The sequence below is a fragment of the Cucurbita maxima genome, unplaced genomic scaffold, assembly GCF_002738345.1.
Source record: "Cucurbita maxima cultivar Rimu unplaced genomic scaffold, Cmax_1.0 Cma_Scf00107, whole genome shotgun sequence".
Classification (NCBI taxonomy): Eukaryota; Viridiplantae; Streptophyta; class Magnoliopsida; order Cucurbitales; family Cucurbitaceae; genus Cucurbita; species Cucurbita maxima.
The window spans coordinates 183,068-207,940 of NW_019272123.1; the positions used below are offsets into that span (position 1 = coordinate 183,068).

Consider the following 24,873-nt stretch of genomic DNA (forward strand, 5'->3'; position numbering starts at 1 on the left):
ATGGAAGACCCTGCTATTTATTCGGTACATTAAACCTCTTATTCGTCCCACAGGCTGGTCAAGTAAATCTAGCGGTTGGGTGTCTTGTTTGGATTGAGGATCCTGATATTCGTCCCACAGGCTGGTCAAGTAAATCTAGCGGTTGGGTGTCTTGTTTGGATTGAGGATCCTGAGGTAGCCTGGATAGATGGGGAAGTAGTGGCAGTTAATGGTCAAGATATCAGAGTACTCTGTTCATCAGGAACTACTGTAAGTGATACTTTGCAGGATGTTACACTTGATTTGCTATGTTAAACTGTTATATACTGCTGACCATTCGGTCAGAATTCCATTTGTTCTACATTATTGTACATATATAAAGCTTTTGTAGAACTATTTAATGGTTGATGTCGAGGTGTTGATTGATTGAAAAAGGTTTTGTAGCACTATTTGATGATGCTTTGTTCAAAAAGTTTCTACACTTGTCACAAGTTATTTTCAATTTCCTTTTGTTAAAATCCATGATGACTAATGTCGTAACCATGATGTTTGTTGGCTTCATTTTTTTTTCTTGTCAACACAATTAGGACAACAGTCTTATTATTAATGCCAATAGGTTAAAATAGTGTCTTAACTTGTGATCTGTTGTGCTCCTTTGCTTATAAAAAACAAACAACGGTGTCCCTTTCTAACTGTTATGTTTCATTCTTCTAAAGGTTGAGGCCAAATCATCAAATGCCTATCCAAAGGATCCTGAATTTCCATCATGTGGTGTGGATGATATGACAAAACTAGCTTATTTACACGAGCCAGGACTGCTACAGAACTTGAAATGTCGTTATGATGTTAATGAAATTTATGTGAGTAACTACAATTTCCTCCCCAGCTTAGCAAGTTCATTCCCCTGGGGTGGGGGCTTTTGATCTGTTGCTTTGTGGTGTCTCTGTTATTGATACTCTAACTGTCCCCTTTCGTGCAAAGGGTTGAGAAGTGCGGTTGTTGGCACTATAAATGGCTTGTAGCTGTTATATTGCAACTTTGTGATTAAGTTGGAGTATTAACCTGGTTAGTTTTAAAATTTCTTTGCAATTCCACAGACCTATACTGGGGGTATACTAATAGCCGTAAATCCTTTTCGAAGACTTCCTCATTTATATGATAATGGCATAATGCAACAATATAAAGGGGCGGATTTAGGTGAGCTGAGCCCGCATCCCTTTGCCATTGCAAATTCTGCATATAGGTATTCCCACACATTATATGTATGCATTTTTCCCGCATCCCTTTGCCATTGCAAATTCTGCATATAGGTATTCCCACACATTATATGTATGCATTTTTGAATAATTAAATGTTTCATTTTTTCATTCAAATTTAAAAATCACCAAAAATGCAGACAGATGATTAATGAGGGTATAAGCCAGTCAATTTTAGTTAGCGGGGAAAGTGGAGCTGGTAAAACGACAGATGATTAATGAGGGTATAAGCCAGTCAATTTTAGTTAGCGGGGAAAGTGGAGCTGGTAAAACGGAGAGTACAAAGATGCTTATGCGCTATCTTGCCCATGTTGGAGGGAGAGATGGAGGGAAGGCTGCAACTGGTGAACGCTCTGTAGAGCAGCAAGTACTAGAGGTATGGACTTCTTACTGGTTTGTTAATTTTCATCAATCCTGAAGGCTGAAGTCATTTGATAGAACTATTTTATCATTCAATTATTTGTGATGCCTTTTACGTTTAGGCTCATACCCTCCTTTGATTAATAGGAAATCAAAATGAGTGGATTTAAACTTATGTTCTAGAAGCATAGGATATCCTACTTATTGTTGGGTTAAATTACAATAATGATTAACTTACGTTGTTTTAACAGTTAAATTCTTCCTAATAGTATTATTATCTCTAATGTTTTCCCCTCCAAATCGCATCCTGAGAATTTAGCACCTGACTTTTGATATTAAGTCGGTGACAAATTTATCTTTATATTACATTTTCTTTGCGCAGTCCAACCCTGTTCTAGAAGCATTTGGCAATGCAAAGACTGTTAGAAACAATAATTCCAGGTGGGCAACCTACTTTTGGAATTCTTTCCTTTCATTTTCTGACCACCAAGCTTTTTCTTATATGCTCTTTTTACTGGAATAAGATTCTGAGTTGATTACTGTGTATCTGCAGTCGGTTTGGTAAATTTGTGGAGATCCAATTTGACCGAAGTTGGAGAATTTCTGGAGCTGCTATTAGAACTTATTTATTAGAACGTTCCCGTGTTTGCCAAGTGTCTGATCCTGAGAGGAATTATCATTGCTTTTATATGCTTTGTGCATCAACAGAGGTAAATTTCTCGTCATGAATATGAATTTTTTTGGACCCCCTTTTCAGGGGAGGGGGAAGGGTAGGGTTCTGGTTGGAAAGAAATAGGAAAGGTCAGGCTACTTTCTTTGTTGTTTTGTGGTTAATCTGGTTGGAAAGGAATAGGTAAGTGTCCCTCAGAAGGGATAGTTTGTGGGAGGATGTATTGAATGTGGCTTTCTTTAGGGCCTCTCTTGCGGGATGCTTCCCTTTTATTGGTGAGGCTCGTCTCTTTGTGGGTCTCCCCTTGAATTTTGTTTCTTCATTTTCTTATGAAAGTTGGTACTTCTATAATAAAAAAATTCACATATATGTTTTTCCCTCTTTTTGTGTATTCTTTTAATCGTCATCTTTAAATGCTTTCTTTATTGGTCTTTTCCTTTTACCATCTCTACAATTGTAGTTAACTGTACTTGTGTTCTAATCCGAGGCATGTTATGTATCTTAGGCAATTAGTATGGTATATATGAAAGTAATTGACGAGTAGTGGTTGAGTTTAAACTACGTTTTACGTCCATTTCCTTCGCTAACGGTTCATTTAATTTTATTGTTCGTTGAAAGTAAACTCACTTGTTTTACGTCCATTTCCTTCGCTAACGGTTCATTTAATTTTATTGTTCGTTGAAAGTAAACTCACTTTTCAATGTAGTGAGGGTTTTTTTTTTCACCTCCTTGAAATCAATTGTTTCCTTTTTCTTTTTGATCAGGAAGTTGAAAAGTATAAGTTAGGGAATCCAAGAACATTCCATTATCTTAATCAATCTAATTGNGTTTTACGTCCATTTCCTTCGCTAACGGTTCATTTAATTTTATTGTTCGTTGAAAGTAAACTCACTTGCAATGTAGTGAGGGTTTTTTTTTTCACCTCCTTGAAATCAATTGTTTCCTTTTTCTTTTTGATCAGGAAGTTGAAAAGTATAAGTTAGGGAATCCAAGAACATTCCATTATCTTAATCAATCTAATTGATCAGGAAGTTGAAAAGTATAAGTTAGGGAATCCAAGAACATTCCATTATCTTAATCAATCTAATTGCTATGAACTTGATGGACTGGACGAATCCAAGGAATATACTTCTACTAGAGAAGCTATGGATGTCGTTGGAATAAGTACAGCTGAGCAGGTATTCTTTTCTCTTGAACCTTCGACTTGCCAGTGAATGTAACCTACCCAAGTAATTGATTTGAGGTCTGTATTTTTAGGATGCTATATTTCGAGTGGTAGCTGCAGTACTTCATTTGGGCAATGTTGAATTTACAAAGGGGAAGGATGCGGATTCCTCTGAACCTAAGGATGACAAAGCTCGGTTCCATCTCAAAATGGCAGCAGAACTATTCATGTAATCAGCTTGCTCCTATTTTTAGTGAAGTGGTGTCTGAGATAGTTGAAGCCTTGTAATCGGTACTTTTTTTCTTTTTTGGCGCAGGTGTGATGAGAAGGCTCTTGAAGATTCAATGTGTACTCGTGTGATAGTTACACGTGATGAAACCATAACTAAATGTCTCGATACAGTATCTGCAACTCTTAGTAGGGATGCTTTGGCAAAAATCGTATATTCAAGATTATTTGATTGGTAGGTTTTGTGTTTCATTCTTAAATTACTTTTTAATTTAAATTTGTCATTGTTGTTTCTATCATGGACTCTTTTTAAACATTTCCTTCATGGACTCAGGATTGTTGATAAGATTAATAACTCAATTGGCCAAGATCGTGATTCAAAACACTTAATCGGGGTTCTGGATATCTATGGATTCGAGAGTTTCAAGACAAACAGGTGCTTAACCGGTATGCTTTTGCTTTCATCATTAGTGGAGGATGAACTCCCACCTAGCAATTTCATGCATCTTTTGTTGCCAACATATAACACGAGACCTTTTCATTTTACCTTCCATTAGCGAATCATATGGTTAGGCCCCCTATTATGCAGAGGAACAAGGAAGCCAAGGGCTGGAAAGCCAATATACCTCTGACACGTTTGTTAGAGGGAATGTTGGGAATTTGAGGAGGGAACAAAGTGAGGGGCTGGAGGGAGTGCTTTTAGGCTTGTGACAGTGTGTCTATTTTCTTTCATGCTCTCATTTAGTAGTTTTTGCCTTGTGAGAGGAAATGGAGAGTTTACCAGCCCTTTCTAATTGGCTGGGAGTTTGTTATTGCCTTAGGCAAGAGTTTTCGTCTAAGTATCAATACATTGCAAGGGAAAGACCTTACAAATTGGCATCAGATCATAATCTGGGGAGGTTGGGAAAAAAATGGTGCGGATGTGGGTTGAAGAAAGGCTCGATGTAATAGATCAAGAGATGGATGATATGAAGGCTGAGGTTGGAGTAATATAAGAGAAAGTGATGTGCAGAATCGAAGATACCCTCACAGTTTTATGAAGATCAGTGGAGCGACTGACTGTCCCAGGGAGATGAGTTCAAGAGTCCATTTGCAACGCTTGTATTAGAGCTAGCCTGGATTTGATCATGGTCGAGGAGATGAGTTCAAGAGTCCATTTGCAACGCTTGTATTAGAGCTAGCCTGGATTTGATCATGGTCGACCCTGGTCAGAGGTGAAGAAAGCTCGTGACAGAACTAGAAATGGGCGGATTCAAATGTAACGCTGGAGAAAAAACCTAATTCGGAGAAGGTGGAGGAAGTTTTCAGCGATAAGAGTAAGGTTAAGAAAGCTGGAGAAAAAACCTAATTCGGAGAAGGTGGAGGAAGTTTTCAGCGATAAGAGTAAGGTTAAGAAAGGTTGAGATGCTTGAGTTTGGTTCTCAGGAATTAGCTTTAAATTGGTATTGTGGGAAGGAAGAATGGGAATCATTCAAGGATGGAATGATTTGCAGATGCAATTATTGGAACGATTCCGACGATGAAGCAGGGTAGTGTTTTGTGATGTTTCCTTGTCTTCAAGTAAGAAACCACCATGATAGAATACTGCTACACGTCCGAGTTGTTGATTGCTCAACCTAGTTGTTAAGGTTGTGTTGGTAGCGCATTGGGTTAGCAAATATGATGAAAATGGCATTGTGCGTGGAGGATCATGAAGTGGCCAGATTAGAAGCTTCGAAGCCTATCATTCTAGTTGAAAAAGCCCAAGTTCTTGCTCTAAATCAAACTGGAATGGAGGAAAAGTCGGCAAGAAGATGATGGAAATGACACCCCCATGCGTACGATCACTCTGACGAGTAATCCCACCGCCATGCCACGTAAAGAGGGTCTGATGAAGAAACTTTCTGATGTAGAATTTCAATCTTGGTGATAAAAGGGTCTTTGTTTCGGCTGCGAGGAAAATTATTATGTTGGCCACAAATTTAAAGCAAAGGAGATTTAGGTTATGGTGGTCGAACAGAGAGGAACTTGAAATTGTAGAAAGAGAACAATTTAATTCTAGAAGCAGAGGAAAATTTGTTGGCGGAACCATTTAGATGAAAGGACGGATCGATCATCAAGAAGTAGTGATCTTAATTGATTGTGGAGAAATGTATAATTTTATTCCTCAACGTTTGGTTGAGAAATTGAACTTACCTTTGACAAAGGCCAGTTAATGGGTACAGGGATGGCGGTGAAAGGAAAAGGAGTGTGTGAAGGGGTTGTGCTCACTTTTGGAGAATTGACAATTGTGCTCACTTTTGAAGAATTGACAATAGTTGAAAGCTCCTTACCTTTGGAATAGGGGAAGTCAACATAGTTTTAGGTATGCGATGGCTTCATACCCTTGGAGAAACACGCATGGATTGGACGACCCTATCAATCAACATTGAAGCAGAGAAGCTGCTAAGTGTGTTGAAAGAGGGCCTAGGCCTAACCAAATCGACAGTATCGTTGAAGAAGATGATGAAATCTTTGGGTGGAAAGTGATGAGGGGTTCCTCATAAAATGCAAAGCCTTGGAGATGATGTTTGTGACGACAATCCTCCCAGAGTCGGTACTTATGGCCGAAGTCTTTGTGTCAGTTCTCCAAATCCTGAATGAATATGAAGATGTTTTTCAAGCTCCTGAGGGCTTACCACCCCAAAGAGAAATTGATCATTGTATACACCTTCAAAAAGCACCTTCAATGAATGTCAGGCCTTGTCAATATCCTCAAGTGCAGAAGACTCAGATCAAACAACTAGTAGAAGAGATGTTAACAAGAATCTTAAGGCCGAGTGTCAGTCTCTATTCAAGCCCAGTTCTGCTAGTGATTAAAAAGGATGGAGGATGAAGGTTTGTGTGGATTACTGTGCATTGAATAACATCGTGGTGCAAGACAAATTTCCAATCCTGATGGTTGAAGAACTCCTCGATGATTTGGACGGATCGTCCATTTACTTGAAGATTGACCTCAAATCAGAATATCACCAAATTCATGTCCACGAGAAAGATATTGAAAAGATGGCATTTTGAATACATGAGGACATTACGAGTTCTTAGTCATGCCATTTGGACTTACGGACGCCCCTTCTACATTTCAAGCATTGATGAGCAAGATCTTTCGCTCATTCCTACGTAAGTTTATCTTGGTACACTTTGATGATATATTAATTTACAGCACAGGATATGAAGAAATTCCTACGTAAGTTTATCTTGGTACACTTTGATGATATATTAATTTACAGCACAGGATATGAAGAAAACATACGCCATTGGGAGGTGTCTTCAATATCTTGAGGGAAAATCAGTTGTATGACAAACCTACTTCAGCCATACCTTGTCCACTATAGCACAAGCCAAGTCGATATATGAAAGGGAGCTCATTGCGATTGTGTTGGCATACCTTGTCCACTATAGCACAAGCCAAGTCGATATATGAAAGGGAGCTCATTGCGATTGTGTTGGCGAGGGAACCTGTAAATACTAATGCTACGAAAAAAGGTTGGCACTGCGGCCTTAAGACAAGATTTATAGCCAAGATTGGATCAATGAGCATGACCAAGTACAATATAGACTAGACCTTGAGAATAAGGCAGTTGATGCCCGGTTCAGAGTCCCACCTATTGCTCACTTGGCTCAATTATCTGTCCCCTTACTTCTTGATGTGGAGGGTATCAAAAGCGAAGTAGCTGCTGACCCCAAACTCAGTCGAACCCTCCAACAACTAGTGGCAGATGAAGACAATCTCTTTCTATTTCACAAGGGTGATTGCTGTACTAAGGAAGGTTACCTAACGAAGACCTCCTCTCTCATCCCAACAGTACTACACACTTTTCTCGATTCTGTGTTAGATGGACATTCAGGGCTTATACAAACCTATAAATGGTTGACCAAAGAGCTTTATTGGGAAAGGATGAAAGCAGACACCAAGAACTATGTTAGAGAATGCTTGATTTGTCAGCAGAACAAATCACTTGAGGTGTCACCAGTAGGGCATTACTGCATTTTGAAATTCCAAAGATGGTGTGGGAAGACCTTTTGATGAATTTGATCGAAGTATACTAACTTCATTAGGATCCAATGTCACCCCGGTAGTAGTCGCTCGTTTGAGTAAAGCTGCCTACTTCATTGCCATCAAACATTCATTCACTGCCAAGTCAATAGTCGTGACTTTCATTGAAGAAGGAGTAAAACTTCATGAGTATCCTCATCGGATTGCGCTGACCATGATAGGAATTTTGTTAGTCATTTTGGACTGAGTTCAGAATTCAAGGCACGAAAACTTAGTAGAAGTACATCTTACCTCCAGAATCTGATGGGCAAAAATCGTGAACAAATGCCTAGAGACATACTTTCGTTGCTTTTGTGGGAAAAGACCAAAGCAGTAGCTATGTATTCTGGTACAGCACCACATTTCATATTTTCATTGCTATCATTCCCTTTCCAAGCTGTGTATGGACACCCCTCACCGCTATTGTTATCTTATGGGGAAGCTGAGACGCTAACGCAACACTACATCAACAATTAATGGAGAGGCATGCCACTTTAGATCGGCTGAAGACTCATTTGAAGGCTGAGAATGAAGAAATTCACAGATAGGAAACCAGAGATGATGCTGGATGTTGGTGATTGGGTTTTCTTGAAACTTAGACCATTTAGGCAGGCTTCAATTTCCAATTGAAGGAATGAAAAGTTGGCGCTCAAATACTTTGGGCCTTACCGAATTGGATAGAAAATAGGACTTGTGGCTTAAAAACTTACATTACCAAAGGAGGCCACCATACATTCATTATTTCATGTTTCAAAATTCAAAGCCAATATACATTCATAAAGGTTCTCTTGCAGGCCAGGAGTGTTGTTAGACACTAGGTAAGCCTATTAGAGGAGGGGCAAGAAAGCCAATATACCTCTGACAAGTTAGTTAGAGGTTGAGAATTTGAGGAGGGACCACTGGTGCATGAGGGAAGTGAGGGACTGGAGGGAGTGCTTTTAGGCCTGTGGTCATGTGTCTATTTTTCGTTTATGCTTTCATTTAGTAGTTTTTGTCTTGAGAGAGAAAAGGGAGAGTTTACTAGCTCTCTCTAATCAGCTGAGAGCTTTGTATTCCTTAGGGCAAGAGTTTTCCTCCGAGAATCAATACATTGTGAGGGAAATACCATACATTTTTTTCTCTCTCTTCTATCAATAATTTGATTGGTAGGAAACAGCATACTGTTCCATTGAGAGAGGAAAAGGTGAGGGGAAAGAAATCATTTCCAGCCACGCAAGGCTGAAGGAGCTTAAACCCCCTCTGCCCCAAGAGAAAATGTAACCAGCGTTGATAAATAGAAAGAAGTATGAAGGAGCTTAAACCCCCTCTGCCCCAAGAGAAAATGTAACCAGCGTTGATAAATAGAAAGAAGTATTTACAAAAGAAAAACTCTATAGAGTAACACTAATTGTATACCCAGAAATCTGATGACCTCCGAAACTTCCTCCAATTATGTATCTTTGTTATCAAAAGATCTATGGTTGGCCAAATGAAAATATTGATGAAACTTCCTCCAATTATGTATCTTTGTTATCAAAAGATCTATGGTTGGCCAAATGAAAATATTGATGGCACAATCCCAAGTAATCTTGGCTCTGCTTTATAAAGGTGTTGCTCCAAAGAATCATGAGCTTTGTCTTTGCTATTGCATACTAATTCTGACTCCTTTAAAATCTGTTCTAGCATTTTAACAGTATAGGTTAGTGAAGAATCCAAGTGCTGTAGACCACCCATTAGTGGAAAGATGGAAAAATGAGAAAAAGGAACCCTCTTTTGCACCCAATTAGCGGTGTTACTCCCCGTCAAAAATTGTTGTTGAAACAAATAACTTGTTTTATGGGATTTTGTTCATCCAAATATCATTAGAATAACCTTCAGAAATAAGAAACAAATAACTTGTTTTATGGGATTTTGTTCATCCAAATATCATTAGAATAACCTTCAGAAATAACAAACTGGTAAATTGTAGGGTGACTAAAAAGTGTGTTGCAATAGTACATACCCGAGAGTGTATTGGAAGAACAATACTCGCTTTGGGAATGCTTCATCTAGAATGAATTTGGTGCTAGTTGTTTTATTATTGGAAGAACAATACTCGCTTTGGGAATGCTTCATCTAGAATGAATTTGGTGCTAGTTGTTTTATTTTTCATTTAATATTGTGATACTCCCAACTCCGTTTTCTTTATAGGATTTGTTTCGGTTTTTTTTGTTTCAAAAACATTCTGCGTTTTCAAATAAAATCAATAATTTTATCTACATTTTTTTATTTGTAAATATATATTTTTAGCGATCTTTAATATATTGATATTATTTATATATTAGGATTGGAGGTATCTTTTCTTTTGAGCCCTTATTTTATCTAATTTATCTAAATGAAATTGTACGTATTGTTTTGAGGTATCTTTTCTTTTGAGCCCTTATTTTATCTAATTTATCTAAATGAAATTGTACGTATTGTTTTGAATGAAATTGTACGTATTGTTTTGAGCCCTTACTTTATCTAATTTATCTAAATGGAATTGTACGTATTGGTCTATGCAGCTTTGAGCAATTTTGTATTAACCTGACAAATGAGAAATTGCAGCAACATACGTATTGGTCTATGCAGCTTTGAGCAATTTTGTATTAACCTGACAAATGAGAAATTGCAGCAACATTTCAACCAGGTGGAGCTTGAATTGTGTACTCTTTTTTTCTTTACTTTCCTGGATCTTGAAATTTAACTTGAACAATGTTGTTTACAGCATGTGTTCAAGATGGAGCAAGACGAATATACAAAAGAAGAAATTAACTGGAGTTATATTGAATTTATTGATAATCAGGATGTTCTTGATCTCATTGAGAAGGTGCAGAAGAGTTTCTTTCCTTTCGTGACTAATTTGAATTTTTCTGCAGATTTTGTAGACCTGTTTATATTGTATTCCTAGGGTATTATTCTTTTATTATGAAAAGTATCCCTAAGATTTTTTTGAAACAGAAACACATATTTTTGTTGAAATAATGAGACCAATACTTAAAAGATACAAAGCTCCACGGAGAAATGAAAAGAAACAACTAAAAAGGATTACGAAGAAGGATATTGTTAACAATCCAAATAATACTAAATGCTCTTCAACAAACGGCCTAAAATAATTATTCAATCAAAACATCAAAATAAAGCCAAGATCTCAGGGCTCCAAAAAGGAGAGGAGATTTGACAACTGAGAACCTACTCAAATACGCCTAACCGAACAGAACTCCAAACCACCAAAGTAAACATCCCCGTAACCTTCCAAAAAATAGGCAACCTTCAAACTCTAAAATGAATAAACCACCAAAGTAAACATCCCCGTAACCTTCCAAAAAATAGGCAACCTTCAAACTCTAAAATGAATACAAAATTGAAACTAAAAATGATCTTCAAGATAACATGAAAAAGTAAAAGGCGCCAGAGACTGGATTACCAATAAGTAATTCTCATTGTTGGACAATCAAAATGGATGAGTAAAGCACAATTATATCGTAATTTGTGGTGATCGAGGAGTGATTTCTTTCATATGTAATCCACAAACCTCAATTAAGGAATAGAATTTGGGAGGAATTGAAGGATACTTTGTTACTGATTATGAAGCTTCAACTGAATTCCTTTGGTGAATAGAATTTGGGAGGAATTGAAGGATACTTTGTTACTGATTATGAAGCTTCAACTGAATTCCTTTTGTCAACACCGAAAAAGACTTTAAAATGCTTCTGCAAAAGAGTCTTCGACAGAAAATTTTATATCTCAACTAAATATGCTTCAGATTCATCACTGCTCCTGCAAAAGAGTCTTCGACAGAAAATTTTATATCTCAACTAAATATGCTTCAGATTCATCACTGCTCATACTAGCATCATATTCGGAATCATGAATAATTAGAGAGGAGATAGGATACTTAGTGATCGGAGGGTCAATGATACGTTTTGTTAAAGTGTCATTTCAACTTGGAGGAGTGATCACTGAAAGAGTAAAAGAGTTAGTAGATTGTGAAGGGGCTCCTATTTAAGCAAGTGGGGAGCAGAGAACAAGCTTATTCCAAAACGTTTGAATTGATCTCTTAATTTTCTGAAATACCAAAGCAATCTTTCTTCTTAGTATAATAGAGAGGGTAGTGAATTGATCTCTTAATTTTCTGAAATACCAAAGCAATCTTTCTTCTTAGTATAATAGAGAGGGTAGTCTTCAATAAGTTTATTTTTCATTATAGAGACATTCAGTATAGGTTTAAAATGATAAGAACCTGAATAAACGATTGAGAATACCAACTTCAATAAGTTTATTTTTCATTATAGAGACATTCAGTATAGGTTTAAAATGATAAGAACCTGAATAAACGATTGAGAATACCAAACAGTAGCTGGTGAATTTTTGCGTAACCTGAAGGTCATCTTGCTGAATAAACGATTGAGAATACCAAACAGTAGCTGGTGAATTTTTGCGTAACCTGAAGGTCATCTTGAAGAAAAAGATCATCCACCTTTAGCTGATCATGCAAAGGAAGAGAATTCAACTCGAAATCTTTGGCCATAAAATCCTTCGATGGAAAAGTGAAACTTTCATCCATCATAGCTTAATTTATTCTCTTTCGATCCATTAAATTGGTAAAATTAAGAATAGAAAAATCCCCATGATCAATGCTTGGAGGATCAATAAAATATATACCCCCAAAATGTGAGAAAATTTTCAAACTACCCATATGTTACCGCAATCTCAGTTGGAATGAAACCACAAATACTTTTTCTAACTTCATTGCTAACAGCAGTACAATAAATAAAATTAGGAGTTTGGGAAGATATATTGACGAAACCTCCAAAATGGTAACCAATTGCTTCAAAATAAGATCGTTTCCAATAAGGTAAAGGTAAATTCTGCAAAGGAATCCAGCCACCATATCCCTCAATAAGCTTTGGATGATTGTGTTATTTTTGGGACTATTTCTCAAATTGCCTCCATTTTCCATGAAAGTCCAACCGAGAAAAATCAACACTCAATTTCAACAACCCCTTATCTTCCATGTAGGGATTAATAGAAATCTTGGATTGAAAATAAACCTCTTAAGCATCACAAATGTCCTTCCAAGGGTTGTGAGCTAGCAATTTGTAAACCATAAAGATAGTATTGAAGTTCATTTCCACCACTTCTTTTTCTTTCCTCACCCAAAATGTAGAAGCATCTGACCTCCTCTTTTGTACTACTTTCGCGTAACTTCTGAGGAGTTGATTATCATTGACAAGCTCCAACTACAATATTTCTCCTTCTTCAGCTTGATTTGTAAAATGAAAGACGAGGGCTGATTTTTCTTGAAATTTCATGAGAATATCTCTTATCATTTCCCAGAAATCTACCAACTTTATTTCCATCCAATTTCTTTCTACCTCCAAAAGGTGGTCAAACAACACATTCGAGTTTCAAGGGGAGATCTAAACTTGGTAAATGGATAGTCCTAGAGACATCCTTGACTTACGAAAAAAATATGTGCACTGGATTTTGCAACAATTCAATTAGAGAGTTTTTAATCCAAAACAGATGAGAGATGAAGGGGAATTTTCTACTTGTTCTTCATGTCTTCAACAAAATCTATGTCATTTTCATACCAGATGCAAAAATAAAGGTTACAGATACAATAATTCATCACTTCCATGAAATGGCTAGGTGGTGGCTCAACATTTCTCTAGTTGTTTAGTGCGACACTTGTTCTCTAATTGCTTCAATTATTCATTTTTTGATTACTATGGTGAACATTGAGTTTTTTTTCTCTTTAATATTAAGTTTACTACTTTCAGAAACCTGGTGGCGTCATTGCGCTTCTGGATGAGGCTTGGTATGTATTTACAAGACAGATCTGTCTATAAACAGGTTTTGTGTGTGTGTGTGTGTGTGTAATGGAAGGTGATAGTTTCCTTGGTTTCATTTTGTAGCATGTTTCCGAGATCCACACATGAGACTTTTGCTCAGAAACTATATCAAACTTTTAGGGACCATAAGCGATTTAGTAAGCCTAAATTATCACGAACTGACTTCACAATTTGTCATTATGCTGGGGATGTAAGTACTCTTGTCATTAATGTTTTATCCGCTAGAGGCTCTTCAGATGGCCCATCTTTTTTTTATAATTCTGTGGTGGTAAATTTTTTATAGGTTACGTACCAAACTGAACTCTTCTTGGACAAAAACAAAGATTATGTTGTTGCGGAGCATCAAGCACTGTTGGGTGCTTCTAAGTGCTCCTTTGTTGCAGGGCTATTCCCCCCTTTACCTGAAGAAACCTCCAAATCATCCAAGTTCTCATCAATAGGAACTAGATTTAAGGTATGTTTCTGTATTAGCAGTGTGTTTTATTTGATGATGAAGCTCGTTGTATTTTTATATTCTTAATTTAATTTCCATTTTTTAACCTTTCCAGCAACAACTTCAAACTTTGCTCGAGACACTAAATGCTACTGAGCCACACTACATACGCTGTGTAAAGCCAAACAATCTTCTTAAACCATCCATCTTTGAGAATAATAATGTTTTACAGCAGCTCCGATGTGGGGTAAGTTTATATTTACCAATCTTTTTTGTCCAATCATACCTCTCTCATACACACGTGAACTTAAGAGAGATTTGCTTTAGGGAGTCATGGAAGCAATCAGGATCAGTTGTGCTGGATATCCCACTAGGAAGACGTTTGATGAATTTATTGGTCGGTTTACTATCTTGGCACCTGATGTTTTGAAGGGGAGGTAGTTTGCACATTAATAAAGGCATTTTAGTGATTCGTTCATATATGATATTTCTTGAGATTGTGATGTTAGATTCTCGGTCTTTTAGAACCTCTGATTAACTCTTTTTTCACTGGACTTGTTAATAGCTCTGATGAAGCCAATGCGTGTAAGAAGCTTTTGCAGAAAGTTAACCTTAATGGGTATCAGGTAAGGTAGTGCAAATTTGATAATTTATCCGCAGCAAGCTTCCCTTCCTGTTACACGTGTGTGCACATATACTAGTAGGAAACTTTTTCTCAATAAAGAAGGGGAAAATATCAATTGAAGAGAAGAATCATAATTGCAAGATCTAGTAAGAGCACACCAAGTAGAAGCATTGAACCCTGCTAAACCCTTAAGTATCTTCCTGATTTTCGATATAACTATTAAATGTTCTATGAGTTCTTTCCAACCAAACCCACCATAAGACCTATTTCATTTTATTGGACCACAAAATCTTTGCTACGGTTATAAATGTTGGACCACAAGAAAGTGGAAGGTAAACCTTTTTACGAACTTTGAGAAAAAAGATCAGTTTAATCTCCAGCTTTGAAGAAGCTTGCACCAGATTTCCTGATTTTCCAAATTATATTTTCATAAATAAATGATTAAAGGAATTTCGAATGCTCTCCAGTTTCAGTGTCTTTGCACTTGGATGTAGTCAATGAGCTTTCATTTATAATAATTTTCACAACTGTCCTTTTCAGAATTTTGAGGGACTTGGAGCTAATATTGCATTAAGAGTATATACATTTTCTATTTATTGAGGGTTGCATGAGAGTAATATTTCTTATTGAAGCTGCATTAAGAGTATATACATTTTCTATTTATTGAGGGTTGCATGAGAGTAATATTTCTTATTGAAGCTGTGAGAATGATTTTCTAATTCTTCTTTGCGGAAAATTGGTAAAACCAAAGTGTTTCTCAGGGCTGGTCAAATGGAAGAATTAGATGCTTCTAGTTGAGGGGTTATGATTTATTATTATTTTCTTAACTGTCATTTTCAAAATTTTTGAGGGACTTGGATGCATTAAGTATATACATTTTCTGTGTATTGAGGGTTAGATGAGAGCAATATTTCTCATTGAAGTTGTAAGAATGATTTTCTGATTCTTCTTTGTGGCAGATTGGTAAAACCAAAGTGTTTCTTAGGGCTGGTCAAATGGCACAATTAGATGGCTGCCGAACTGAGGTCTTGGGAAGATCTGCTAGTGTTATCCAAAGGAAAGTTCGCTCATATTTGGAACGGAATCGTTTTATTTCGTTGCGGTTGGCTGCTATACAAATTCAAGCACTTTGTAGAGGTACAGAGTCGATTAACCTGAATGCATTAGTAGCTATCAACGACTCATTGCTACAGTAAGCTCAGATTATGGGTATAAAATAAAGATGATAAAGATAAGATAATAAAAAAATGAAAAGTTATGGTTATTAAGTTGCTTGTTTATTATCATACCATTTTTGCCTCTTTTTCAAAAAAATATTTATTTATACTTTTTCCCCATTAACAGGGGAAGTTGCACGCCAGCAGTATGAAAACATCAGAATGGAAGCTGCTTCTATCAAAATCCAAAAGTATTGGCGCATGTGTTCTGCCCGAAGATCCTATAAAAGATTGCGCTCTTCAGCTGTAGCTATTCAGGCTGGTATCCATGGCATGGTTGCTCGTAAAGAGCTCAAGTTCAGGAGGGATACAAGAGCTGCAATTATCATTCAGGTAAAAGATAAATCACTGAGGCATTGATATCTAATCCGTTTAATCTCAATGGTGCTCATGCTTTTGTCCGTGCCTTTTGAAGTGCAGGAGTATCTTATCTTTGTTTGTAGTTTTGAAGTATGGACGATGAAATGTTATTTGTTTAATGCCCTGCACTAGTTAAGAACTGTGGTAATTCTGTAGTCATTTTTGTATAAAAAAATTTAACTTACCCTCAACTAGTGTCACTCCTTTCAGGAGAACTTCCTAATAATTTTGAACGTTGGTACATTAAACATTGAGAGAATGGTGGGAAAATTAGCACGCTCCTTCCCTCCAAGAAATCGTACTACATTCCAAGCCTTATCCTTGAGGAATCTAAACTCATCAACCACCTCGATAGCAACCAAATTGAATAATAATTTGCTTATTTAATTTTATGAAGGAAAATAGGATTTGGAGATAGCTCTAGAAACCCCCTTCCTCAAAAGATCTACCTGGACCTTGCCAAGGATTTTGAGATGTTATTAACAAAAATGGGTAAAAAAAGTGTTCATCTTGAACGTTTTGTTTTGCATTAGAATTAATGAAAATCTCTATCAGGCACACATTCAACACCCTTTCTAAGGAAAAGTTTTGGAAAACCTCGAGTAGGTAAACTCTGATGATGTTTGAACACTCTCAAGGGCATTTTGCCTCAAAGGAGCTTCTCAATTAATCCTTGACCATGAAACTAATTTAATTTCACGGTTCCCATCTAAAGTAGCTCTGAACTTTTAGCAGTAGGATAAAGGTTTTGGAAGTAGTTCGCTGTGTTTGACTTAATAGCTTAATCCTTGGGAAGGCTAGATCCTCCCTCATTTGGCAAGTTTCAAAATAAGATTTTCTTTTTTTCTCTTACCATCAGTAGTTCTATATATATTATAGAAACATTCCTACCATTAGCAGTTCTTAACACATGATTTACGTAAGGTATGCATAAACCAAAAAAATGGTGTGGTTATTGAACAGAGATATGTCTAAAGCACTCTAATTGAGCGCAGTCAAACGTACATAATCACCAAACCTGTACAAAGATTTCTCCGTGTCTTCATATTCCTTTTCGTTTCTTTTTCCCTGGATGCCGTGAAATTTTTGTATCACTTCCAAAGAAGCTTAACTTTTCCGTTTAACCACCAACAGGAGTGCACTTCATATAACCAATCTTCAATGTTTAAGGGAAGACACAAGGAAACATTGAATATACTAACAACCCTTCCTAGAAAAATGATAGTAATTTTGATTCTAGCAGTAAATTAGAGGAGGATTTATCCTATAGAAGTGGAGAAGTTGATGGTTTTTTCCATCTTTTTTTTTTTTTGTAGTTTTATTTTTCAATCATTCTCTAGGTTTAAAATCTTCTCTTTTCTTACTTTTAATGTGTAGTTTTGTACAATTCTTGTATATTTCAGAGTCGATGTCGGCAATACTTGGCCCATACGCATTATTTAAGGTTAAAAAAAGCTGCGATTACCACTCAATGTGCTTGGAGAGGAAGAGTTGCACGCAGAGAACTTCGCAAGCTTAAAATGGTATCTTCTATCTCCCTCTTCTTTAAGAAATTATATTTTTAGGGAAAAATACCTTTTTGGTCCTTGGGTTTTGACTTTGAGTATAGATTCCATTTGATCTTTAGTTTCAAAATGTTACACATTTACTTTTGAATTTTGAGTTTGTTTCTATAGATTCCATTTGATCTTTAGTTTCAAAATGTTACACATTTACTTTTGAATTTTGAGTTTGTTTCTATTTGGTCCCTGAGTTTTAAAATGTTACATTTATACCCTTTAGTTTTGAGTTTAGTTTCTATTTGGTCTCTACATTTCTAGACTTTAGTGTATACTTACCTTCGAGTTTTCACTCAAGCTCACTTTTTGTTATTTCAGTTGATTTTCTATTAATGAATCTAATTATTTTAAGTTAATTAAAGGTAAGTTAACACTATGGACCAAAAGAGAGCACTAACAGCAGGGGCACAGCGCCAATGGAGTGAACTGGAAATATCTTCCCATTGTATCATCCTTTCCCATTATTTGATTTCTGTATCTATGCTACATGCTTTATATGACCTTTTTTGTACTTTTATCTCTCTTATCGAAATTCTCGTATATTTTAATTTTTGAATGGATTTAGGTGCAGTTCACTTAATCACTTACATCTCTCTCCCTCTCTCTTTTAATATCAATGTTAATTTAATGGGATCAGGATAACTGGTTTTATTTAAATTTAGAATGGCTGGGCTTCATCTGCATTTTACTGGATTACTAACATAACATGATCAAGCTTCAAAAATATGATAGTTTTTCTCTGCCCTGTCATGCGAGCCTTTTGCATGTCGGCAAGAGTAGCAGTTTTCCGTAGAAGATTATTTTAACAAAATTCTGTTTCCTGTTGAATAAGCTCTCGATAATTTTGTGTATACGTATGGTTGTTAACCTTGAGCTATTGGGCTATGTTATGATTGTTAATTGCGATTAATCTCAAAAGTTTATGTTGTAAGGCCAGCAAATCAGTTAATTTAGATTATTACCCAACACGCATTGGTGTAGCAACATCAAATTTACCTTGATTATTGTGCTAGAGATCTATTGCCTCATTACATTATTTCATAGGTCATCACCAGTTTCAAAATTTTAGACTGTAAAGTTAAGATACCAGTATTGATATAAATATATTATTTAATTACTTCCAATGAAGATGAATCTTTAATTTGCAATTGTGTGCAGGCTGCTAAGGAAACTGGCGCTCTCCAAGCTGCCAAAGATATGTTGGAAAAGCAAGTGGTGTGTGCAGGCTGCTAAGGAAACTGGCGCTCTCCAAGCTGCCAAAGATATGTTGGAAAAGCAAGTGGAAGAACTAACATTGAGATTGGAGCAAGAGAAACAAATGAGGGTACACCTCTTCCCTGTGTATATCTATACTAGATATTCCAATAATGCCCCCATGCTTTTACTTGGGACGTATGTATATATATGTTTATCCCAAGTAAATACAAGCTTTGATATTATATGAGATAATATTTCTGTGAAAATTTCCTATTGTTATTTAGTAATGCTGATGCTAGTAAACATTTTACTAATGCAGGCTGACATGGAGGATGCCAAGACTCAAGAAAACACAAAATTGAAGTCTGCTTTGGAAGAAATACAAACTCAATTTCAGGAAACTAAAGCACTGCTTATTGAGGAACGTGAAGCTGCAAAGAAAGTAGTTGAGGAACGTGAAGCTGCAAAGAAAGTAGTTGAGGAAATCCGTGAAGCTTCAAAGAAAGTAGTTGAGGAAGTCCCAATAGCTGCAAAGAAAGTAGTTGAGGAAGTCCCAGTAGCTGCAAAGGAAGTAGTTGAGGAAGTCCCAGTAGCTGCAAAGAAAGTAGGTTGAGGAAGTCCCAGTAGCTGCAAAGGAAGTAGTTGAGGAAGTCCCAGTAGCTGCAAAGAAAGTAGTTGAGGAAGTCCCAATAGCTGCAAAGGAAGTAGTTGAGGAAGTCCCAGTAGCTGCAAAGGAAGTAGTTGAGGAAGTCCCAGTAGCTGCAAAGGAAGTAGTTGAGGAAGTCCCAGCGAAGCAAGTAGTTGAGGAAGTCCCAGTAGCTGCAAAGGAAGTAGTTGAGGAAGTCCCAGCGAAGCAAGTAGTTGAGGAAGTCCCAGTAGCTGCAAAGAAAGTAGTTGAGGAAGTCCCAGTAGCTGCACAGAAAGTAGTTGTGGAAGTCCCAGTCATACAGGAGGTTCCAGTTGTTGATCATGAGCTTATCAATAAGCTAACTACTGAAAATGAAGAACTTAAGGTCTGGTTTTCAAATCTTACATTAATGTGGATGTATATTTTTTTTGTATCCTAAATATGATTCTGTGAAGTTGTTGGTTCTTACGTTTTTGTGCAACTGTATTATTCGGTTACGAGCAAGTGCAGGCTCTTGTTAGTTCTTTGGAAAGTAAAATTGATGAAACAGAAAGGAAATTTGAGGAAAGTAACAGACTTAGTGAAGAGCGGCTGAAGCAGGCTACGGAGGCAGAGTCAAAGATAATAGAATTAAAGACTGCCATGCAAAGGTTTTCAGTTATTTTGCTCTCTTAATTTGTATCAACATGTATCTTTAGTCTCTGCATGGATATTGACTAGATGTGATTTTCCTTACTAAAGGTTTCTGAAGGGTATTTGAATTATTCTGTTTGTCCCAGGCTTGAGGAAAAGTTATCTGACTTGGAAACTGAGGACCAAATTCTGAGGCAGCAAGCACTGCAAAAGCCTCCTTCAAGAAAAATGTCTGGACATATAACAATGCAGGTAGGCGCACTCAAAGGTTTTTCTATTGTTAGGTTTAGGTCTCTGAGGATTTATTGATCCTGTTTCTTTCCTCTATCTGCAGCCTTTGGAGAATGGCCACCTTGTAAGTCTATAAAATCTTGGTCGACTAGAATGTACTCTATCTGCAGCCTTTGGAGAATGGCCACCTTGTAAGTCTATAAAATCTTGGTCGACTAGAATGTATTTTTACATTGTCATGGATGTTCATTGATGATCAAAGACAAGGTATATTGTGCAGGAATTATTAAGCAATGCACCATCAAAAAAGTATGGTACCGATGCTGATGCAAAATTGAGGAGATCCCAAATTGAAAGGCAGAACGTATGTGTCTGTGAAAGTGACATTTTCCCCCTTTTCCTTTTATGGGTCATAGTTTTACTGACATTTGGTTTCATGATATTTGATTATTTCATACACTATGCAGGAAGGCATGGATGCTCTATCGAAATACTTGACACGGGATCTTGGGTACAGTGAGGGAAAACCTGTTGCTGCTTTTGTAATTTATAAATCTCTTCTCCATTGGAGATCATTTGAAGCAGAAAAAACAAGTGTATTTGATCGTCTTATTCAGATAATTGGTTCTGCAATTGAGGTAAACCCTCTCTCTTAGATTCTCTTAGTGGTGGAGACATTATTATGTCCGTCTGTTGGAAGAAGTGCAAAATTATAAACATCAATTTTTTGCATGAAACTCCAGAAATGCTGCAGTTATTTTATATCTATCTTATCAATTTTACTGAAATCCATCTTAAAAAAGATTCCCTTAACTGAAATTCCTGGAAAGGAGTAAGGCAAAACCGCGAACTGATAGGGCATTATCTAGCAGTAAAGATTCATAGAAACGTAGAGGCATTGGTCCAATCTATCTATTTAAATTTAGTGTTCGTATTTAAATGCTCTTCTTCTCCTTTGCTTTTTCTGTTTCCCTTTCTCTTTTTTTTCTTCCGTCTTTAAATATAATATTTGATTTACTTGCAGAATCAGGATGATTATGATCACATGGCTTATTGGTTATCCAACACAACTACATTGTTGTTTCTTCTTCAAAAGAGTTTAAAAGCCACACCACGAAAGCCTCCCACCCCGACATCATTGTTTGAGCGAATGACCCAAGTAACAAATATTCCACGCCCCCCACCCCCGAAAAAAGAGAAATCATCTTCTTTTTCTTTTCATGAGAAGCAAGGGTTATGTTGTTTTCAGGCATTAACCAAATAGATTAAAAGTTGACGAAGTGTTGATTTTCTCAGGGGTTTCGCTCATCTTCTGCCAACCTTCCAGTTGGCACCCTTGATGTTGTACGGCAAGTTGAAGCCAAATATCCTGCTCTACTTTTCAAGCAGCAGCTAACAGCGTATGTAGAAAAGATATATGGAATAGTTAGAGACAACCTGAAGAAGGAACTATCGCCGTTGCTTTCAACTTGTGTCCAAGTATGAACAACCTAAGTTTCCTGCAGTATATATATATATATATATATATATAATTATATATCTCGCCAATGACTTCAAACTTTCTGTTCCAGATTACTTCTGTTGTAAAATAAAGCGATTGATATCTTATTAGGTTCAAGTGATTAGATATATCCTTCATGGTTAGAAGTATTCATGAACTATATCCTTATTTGGTTAGTTTTGTAACTTGGATCAAAGTAGCAGCTCTGATATGTGTTTGATGACATGCAGGCTCCCAAAACTTCGGAAGAGAATATTGAGGAATCATCTGACGAGACAAAGAGTAGCAGCCTTCTCAATAGTTCATGGGGCAGCATCATCCATCACCTTAATCATCATCTTAGTAGATTGCAGACGAACTTCGTATGTGATAATTTCTGTTGGAGCTCAAGTGAATAATATATCATTTCACTGTGAACTTATGCTAAGCACTTTACAGGTGCCTTCCGTTTTGGTCCAGAAGATATTCACTCAGGTTTTTTCATACATCAACGTACAGCTTTTCAATAGGTACCTCTGCTTTATATAAATTAGGAGATCAGTTTTAGAATCTTTTATCATGCACTTGAAAATCTACTTGCATTGCTATTGTACTGTATCAGTCTTCTACTTCGTCAAGAGTGCTGCACGTTTAGTAACGGAGAATATGTGAAGTCAGGACTTGCTGAGTTAGAGAGTTGGTGTACCCAAGCCAAAGAAGAGGTACGCTGGTGTTCTGTTATTTTAACAGGCGTCCTCTTCAAAATGTGCATACACCTAAGCCTTAGAGCTCAATCGATCATCTTTTCCTTTTCAATTGCTTATTCACTTATTATTATTTTTGTAATGATGCATTAACTTGTGGTGTTCAATACTGCCTTATGCTTAAACGTTCTTTTTATTGACAAATTCTAGTATGTCGGGTTATCTTGGGATGAGCTAAAACCAGTGAGGCAAGCTGTTGGATTCTTGGTATGTTTCTTCACTGTTCTATGTACTCTCAGTGCCACTATTCTGAATTTCTATCTGTGCCACATCTATTATGAATGCTGTTATATGGTATTATAATCTTTTGGTACTATATCTGTTAACTATAATTTAACATTCGCTGTCTTGTCACAATTCATATGATTGAATAACAAATTTTTATTGATCATGCTACCGTGATGAGCTATATAATTATTTATCTAATTGGGGGGAAAAAGATAATCTCCCAACGGAGATTCCTTTGCCTCCTGAAGCCAGTATCTTACGTGACGACTCTTCTAAGGTTTGAAAATTAAATAGAACAAAAGGCCATTTTGATTATTGTTGTGCTGAGATGATATGTTTTATGTTTTTTTTGATAACTTGGATTTACAATTTCTGAATTCAGGTTATTCACCAGAAGTCTAGAATATCTTATGATGAAATTACAAATGACCTCTGTCCAGTAAGTCTCTCTAAGATCATGCATACATTCTTCTCCGTGCGTATCTCTCACCCGTGTCGTCTTTCTTCAGATATTAAGCGTTCAGCAGCTTTATAGAATATGTACTCTTTATTGTGACGACAATTACAATACCAGAAGCGTAGCTGAAGAGGTAAGTTTCTACAACATTGGCTCCTGCTGCATCCATTTGTCTTTCCTTTAACTTCATGATGTTGTTCTTCTTTCATATAGGTTATTTCTAGCATGAAGGTTTTGATGCCCGAAGATTCCAATGATGAAGACAATAATTCCTTTTTGTTGGATGATAATTCCAGGTATTATTAGAACAGAAACAGGACATCATATATTGGAAAGCTTTTCATCTGAGAGCTTCATTGGTGGAATAAGTACTTAATTAAACTTTACTATTGCAGCATACCTTTCTCAGTCGATGACATATCCAGTTCCTTGCAAGATAAGAATTTTCAAGATATTAAGCCTCCAGCAGAACTACTTGAGAATCCGGTCTTCCAATTTTTACAGGAATAAGGCTATGGTTCTTATTTATATAATGATCCACGGTGCCACGTACCAGTCTTTGCCCTCTGTAAATCCAATTCAATTTTGTTCAAAAAAAGAAAAAAAAAAAGAAAAAAATCATTTCACTACCATTGTAACATCCATTGCACTGGATGTAAAGTTCATTATTTAGAGCTGTATAATGTCGTTAGGCTGGTTTCGAATAGTTCAGAAGGGAGAGGGAAATCAGAGATAGGTTTAAGCTTTCCATTTGTTATTTGTTTTATTCTTTTAAGTTCAACTTTTCTGTCATATTTAGAGGGATATTTAGGGTCACAGCATCAATGTAGTGATGTGTAGGATGTCTGAGATTGATCCAATATATTGGGACAATGGCTCCTTTGCCTCCCCAGTTTTATATTGTACAAAGTGACAGATCATCTCAAATATATATTTACTTGATATCCATCTCTTCTTGAACTTATCCTGCCGGTTTTGACCCAAATCAGTCTTCTATTTGTATGATTCTCGCCTCAAATCTGTTATCCTTTCTTTTTGTAAGATCCGACATTGGTTGGGGAGAAGAACGAAACACCCTTTATAAGGGTGTGGAAACCTCTCCCTAGTAGATGCGTTTTAAAAACCTTGAAGGGGAACCCGGAAAGGAAAAGCCCAAAGAGGACAATATCTGCTAGTGGTGGGCTTGGGCTTGGCCTGTTACACTTTCTTTATCATTATCCTCTTCTCCCTTTGAGTCGTATCGGTTGCCTCTACAGTTCGTGTCGATAGGTTGAGCCAAGCAAGCTGAAATAGTAGCTAAAACTGACCAGACTGTCTTAGAATTGATTGTGTGTGTGGCATGTGAGTTTTCATTGCAAATATATACTCAAATCTTACAGATCTACAGCATTTTGCATAGTTTCTTCCACTAGTTCCTCCCTCCCCTGCCCTGAAACTATTGATTTCTAGCACCTCAAGTTTGGAAGGAGGTGGCTTACATACATGGCTTGTTGA

The 24,873-nt window shown here is 36.7% G+C and overlaps 1 protein-coding gene and 1 long non-coding RNA gene across 2 annotated transcripts; both read left to right on the forward strand.

Moving 5' to 3' along the window:
- LOC111473188 (myosin-7-like) lies at window positions 1-24,343 on the forward strand. The gene is made up of 40 exons (XM_023118742.1): window positions 1-24; window positions 121-249; window positions 696-839; window positions 1,077-1,220; window positions 1,441-1,611; window positions 1,978-2,036; window positions 2,149-2,305; window positions 3,294-3,443; window positions 3,523-3,659; window positions 3,747-3,893; window positions 3,993-4,094; window positions 10,302-10,359; window positions 10,438-10,539; window positions 13,496-13,533; window positions 13,631-13,757; window positions 13,851-14,021; window positions 14,116-14,247; window positions 14,328-14,437; window positions 14,566-14,626; window positions 15,585-15,762; window positions 15,970-16,175; window positions 17,606-17,725; window positions 18,987-19,085; window positions 19,278-19,517; window positions 19,567-19,971; window positions 20,097-20,236; window positions 20,366-20,471; window positions 20,554-20,574; window positions 20,731-20,814; window positions 20,918-21,088; window positions 21,475-21,609; window positions 21,747-21,929; window positions 22,182-22,313; window positions 22,390-22,460; window positions 22,553-22,652; window positions 22,845-22,901; window positions 23,305-23,361; window positions 23,432-23,512; window positions 23,593-23,675; window positions 23,775-24,343. Exons 1-40 carry the CDS (start codon window positions 1-3, stop codon window positions 23,887-23,889), a joined length of 4,947 nt encoding a protein of 1,648 aa, XP_022974510.1. The 3' UTR covers window positions 23,890-24,343.
- LOC111473191 lies at window positions 4,885-5,876 on the forward strand. The gene is made up of 2 exons (XR_002715591.1): window positions 4,885-4,949; window positions 5,017-5,876. It is a non-coding gene; the product is annotated as an uncharacterized LOC111473191 (long non-coding RNA).
- Window positions 24,344-24,873: the final 530 nt, after the last annotated feature.

Coding starts and splice junctions, on each gene's coding strand:
- LOC111473188 (XM_023118742.1), top strand. CDS start 1: ATGGAAGACCCTGCTATTTATTCG. Junction 2,306..3,293: donor TGCTTTGTGCATCAACAGAG/GTAAATTTCTCG, acceptor CTAATTGATCAG/GAAGTTGAAAAGTATAAGTT. Junction 20,472..20,553: donor CTGGACATATAACAATGCAG/GTAGGCGCACTC, acceptor CTCTATCTGCAG/CCTTTGGAGAATGGCCACCT.